The 4,970-nt window shown below is 30.1% G+C and overlaps 1 protein-coding gene across 1 annotated transcript; it reads left to right on the top strand.

Annotated features, from left to right (window-relative positions):
- On the top strand, window positions 1–1,562 carry LOC124921666. The gene is made up of 3 exons (XM_047462351.1): window positions 1–161; window positions 259–1,117; window positions 1,206–1,562. Exons 2-3 carry the CDS (start codon window positions 323–325, stop codon window positions 1,281–1,283), a joined length of 873 nt encoding a protein of 290 aa, XP_047318307.1. The 5' UTR covers window positions 1–161; window positions 259–322; the 3' UTR covers window positions 1,284–1,562.
- The last annotated feature ends 3,408 nt before the right edge of the window (window positions 1,563–4,970 follow it).

Genomic DNA, 4,970 nt, shown 5'->3' with positions numbered 1-4,970 from the left:
TCTCTCCCATAATCTCTCTCTCTCTCTCTCTCTCTCTCTCCTTTCCGATCGTTGCATTGCTAGGGTTTTGATTTCATCTATTGCAAGAGTTTGATTTCTAAGAAACAGTGAATCGTTGCTTGATTTGATCTCAGATTTCTAAGAAACAGTGAATTGTGAAGGTTTGTGTGGATGATCGATTGATTGATCGGATATTTAATTTCATTAAAATGTTATTCAACTTAATCTTGATGATCCATTTCTTTGTTGTTATTGCAGATGAAGGAAGATTATAGCTGAGAGTTTTCTATATAAGTCTTTAATTTAGATATATATACTGAAAATGGCATCACCTGTTCCGGCGAAGTCTCAGACGTTGCTTAGTTTCTCTTTACCGCAATGGAAACTCACGAAGAATCATACGAACAATCATCATCGTGGTCGGAGGGCAACAGACTCGTCACTTCAGCAATTACCGCTGTCTGATTCGGTACATCGACAATCGCCTGCGAGGATTCAATCTCCGTTGATTGATTCCGTCTATCGTCAATCTCCGATTCGAGACTCTGCATCTGAGACGGAATCTAGCCTCGCGAATCAAGAGAATCGGAAGAAGTCGGTGTCTAATGGAAGGAAGAATGGATCTTTGGAGTCATCTCCGGATCACTCGAAAGTAGATAAACAATCGTTTGTGTTAGATGTTGATAAAACTGTGGCGAAGGAGTCACGATCGAAGATCTATATACGGGTTCGGTCTAACTCAAACAATAAACCTGATGAAGTTAATGAAGAAGGGAAAACGGTGTTAGAAGAAGGGGAATTGGAAGAAACATTGCCGAAAACGTGGAATTTGAGACCTAGAAAGCCAGTCCGTAAGCAATCCAATTCTCCCCGTGCTAATTCATCACTTGGAAGAACATCATCGCCGGATAATCATAATAATAATAAATCTCAGTCGCCACAGATGTCCTCCAAGCGCAGCAATCATCAAGAAATTACAGAGAAGAAGTACAAGAAGCAGAAGTTTTCCATATCGCTCTCTCGCGATGAGATTGAAGAAGATATCTTTGCTATGAATGGATCTAAACCTGTAAGAAGGCCAAAGAAGAGATCTAAGACTGTTCAGAGACAACTCGATGTAAGAATATTTAATGGGTTTTTTCTGATCTTGACAAAACTTCCTTTACCATGTTTTGGATTATGACTGTTATTTGTTTGTCTTGCAGAGTATCTTTCCTGGTTTGTGGCTGACTTCAATAACCCTAGATTCATACAAAGTCCCTGAACATCCATCAAAGGTCTAGCTTCTGAGTTCTTTCTGCTTAATTCTATTATAGGAAGAAGATCTTGACAGAATTTGAGACTGAAAAACAGCTGGATTGAGAAATAATCTCTCTTCTTTTGTTAACTTGCTTATATATATAAGCTTACAATCATCATCTTAATGAATTTTGGTTAGGCTGGAAAAACTTTCTTATAATGTTTCTTACCTTATTGAAGTTGTTGCAGATGTAAGTATATATGTACTGTTTTATGGCTTAATAAAAATGTCTCCCTTGGAAACAATCAAATCATTTCTTTTGGGATGTTTTCTTTGCTTGTTTGCTATATGTCTAAGGTCATTGTATAATTGTTTCATTATATAGTTTATAGGTTGTTTCATGTTCGAATTATAAGTGTTTTCAAATGGGATCATATTTTTGTGTGATTCTAAAGTTGTTTTCGTGTTTTATTGGTTTATAAGTTTCTTAAAACCTAAAGATTGCGCATTGAATAATCATTTTATTCTTGATGGAAAACTTTGTCAAGCAAGAAATACATGACCTCGAGTTTAAATGTTCGATGTCATGTGGGGAGGTTTATTTGCGGAAATGATTGTTCTTTTGAGGTATTTATTTGTTAATTCATGCATGTACACTTTTGTCGTGACGTATTCAATAACTTTGCATTTTCCTAGATTTTATTGAAACTTCTTACCTAATTTTTGTTTGGCAAAACATTAAGATTATTTAAAAGCTAGCGCAATCACACTAGTGTAATCATTTTCAAAAATTGTCAAAAGTGAAAATGATTTTGTTTATTGTCAAAGTGAAAATGATTTTGTTTCTTTTGTCATGAAAAATGTAATTAAATTAAATGAATTTTTTAAGTGATAAAAGGAAATTAGATTATTTGACTTTGTAGGACTTTGGGGTTATTTTATTCGAGACTAATCACCTAATAAATTCTCCAATTTATCATTAATTGTTTTATTTAAATAATAAATTAAATACATTTTATATCTTTTTAAAACAAAATATATTTATGAATAATATCAATTTTTTAATGTTTGATTTCCTAGTTTGTTAAAGCCATTGTATAATTCTATCAGTCTTTACTCATGCCAACTTCTCCTAAATCCTCCTTTGAAAAAAGAAAATATATTTGGATGAAATTGTATTAAATGTTTTTCATCTTAATTCAATTAAGATATAAAATCATAATTTTCAATATTTTCATTTAGGGAAATATTTCTATGTAAAAAAAAAAATGTTTTTGTACTATGTTGATTATGTATTTGCATTTTTTTTTACCCGAGCTTGCTTAATTCTGGATGGAAAATTGTCAAACAAGGAAAGAATGACACTAATTGTAATGTTTCTTTGTCGTTTTTATGGTCCATTTGAATTGAGAATGAGTTGTTGTATATAGAACGAAACGATAGTCGACAACACGTGTCTTAGTTAATTCTATGGCCGGAAGTTTTTTTGTCGCAATTAAGTGATGCAGAGTTAATTTCTCGTGTTGAGACTAGAGCCATAGAAAAAGAAAAAAAAATCAGAAATCAACTCCATACATCACTTACATGCAACAAAAACAACTTTCAGCATCAATTCTTGTAGTTCAAGTCTCAACATCAATTATTCATAATTTACATGCGTCAAAATGATTTAAATATGCCGAAATTTGTTTTTGTCAAATGTAAATGATGAATAATTGATGTCATGACTTAAGCTATAGAGATGGATGTCATAATTTTTATTTTTTAATTTTTTTGTCGCCTCGAGTAGATTTCTGATTTTTCTTTTGATATTTATTGTTTAATTAATGTTTTCACACTTTAATTAGTTTGCATTTCAATCAATCAAATTTTGCATCTTAAGAAAAAATGTTTTGTGATGAATGATTGATGTTGAGATTTGAGCCATAGGAATCGGTATAACTTTTTTTAAATGATAATAAAGCATGGCCATCTAAATCTATATTGTTTCATTAAACATATTAATTAAAATATTTATACTCACAATTTATCTTTTACTCAAATAATTACTTTTCAACCATTTAAATTAAAAAGGTTATTTTTCAATGTTTGTTTGCTACTATTTTAATTAAACTTTAGATGAAAAAAGAATTACTAAAGATAAGGTCAATATGTTGTTGAATATTGTATGTATTATGTACTAAAAGGAGAAAGAATCAGATCTAATACATTCTTTGCTTTGTCTCCAAGCTCAAGAAAGGTTTTAATGATGATATTACATTATTTGGGTAAGTCCAAAATCTACACCAATTCTTGGAAATTGGCCACTTTCTCCCCTTCAAAGAATCTTCCTATCCCTTGTTGGTCACAGAAAATAATTATAAATCTACACAAATTAATACTAAAATTAGACAAATAGATATTTGTAAAAGAATAAAAATCTGAGAAATTATTGGGAGATGAAATTTGAGAAAGGAAATGGAGGAGGGAATGATGTGGCACAATTTGATTAGTAAAAAAAAAAAACAAAATTTCTCTTTCTTCTCTCTCCTCACCTTTTATCATTTTTCCAACGACACATCATTCCCTCCCTCAAATTCACTCCATCTATCACTCCTCTAAAAATCTGAAGATATCAAGTTAAGAAAGACTTAAATAAAAATCAGGACTCAGATGACTAAGGGCTCCAGAGTCTAGCCACTTTTGATTAAAACCCAAGTTACAACAAAAACAATTATAGCCAATTTGATATAATATATGAAAAATGATTAGGGGAGAGAATATTTAAAAAAAAATCATTATTTCATTAAAAAAATCTTTTAGAAAGTTACATTAAAATATTGAGGCAAAACAATTCTACCAAATCTCAATAATCAAAAATTAAAAATAATTCTAATATCAAACATTGAAATAAAGACCAACAAATATAAAATAATTTAACTTTGAGCGGTGTTAATAAACTACATTCAATTGTGGATAGAAACTTAGTTTTACGTATTCTTTCATGAACTAGAAGATTATTTTGAGATTTTTGAACATATTCGAAAATTCAATGTTGACTATTGTCACTCCAGCCAACACAAGATAAGATTATACTAATATGAAGTGACTTCTTAAAAAGATGGAAAAACTCATAAAGACGTTAGAGAAGCGAAATATTCAAATTTAATGCTCCAATCTATATAAAAAAAATCTTATTGATTTCAGAAATAGATATGTATCCGCATCATTTGTGTGACAACCATAAATTATATCACTTCAAATTTACTCATTTCATCTTTCGTATTTTTTTTTTAAAACTCTTGGCCGGGTTAAAACTTATCTTGTCATTCACCATAACTTTGATCAAAAAAAAAAGTTGGAGAGTATTGAAAATTCAACTCCAAAGAAAAGTTGTGAAGGAGTCTCCAAATTTAGTAATTTTTTAACTACCAACAAAGTAACATATGTTGAGTGTCCAAAATGTACACGAACTTTCCAATTCGAACTATTATCATTATTTTTTCACGAAAAACTAACTAGATAATAAAATGTATATTAGATGATCTTAAATGTCTATATAATAGTCTATCATTCAATATCATAGGATCTTAAAATGTGTCTATCATTTTAGAACTATATTTGTCATCCTTCTTTATTGTATTACCAATAAAATTTTTTACGATCATGATAAGATTGAGATTTTAAATGTACTAGAGAATGTGAGTTAATTTCCGAACACTTCCTATAATAATTTTGTTCCTTGTATATC

Source organism: Impatiens glandulifera, chromosome 1 (assembly GCF_907164915.1).
Source record: "Impatiens glandulifera chromosome 1, dImpGla2.1, whole genome shotgun sequence".
In the NCBI taxonomy this organism is placed as follows: domain Eukaryota; kingdom Viridiplantae; phylum Streptophyta; class Magnoliopsida; order Ericales; family Balsaminaceae; genus Impatiens; species Impatiens glandulifera.
The sequence above is the reverse complement of the archived record's forward strand: the minus strand, read 5'-3'. Positions and strand labels throughout refer to the sequence as shown.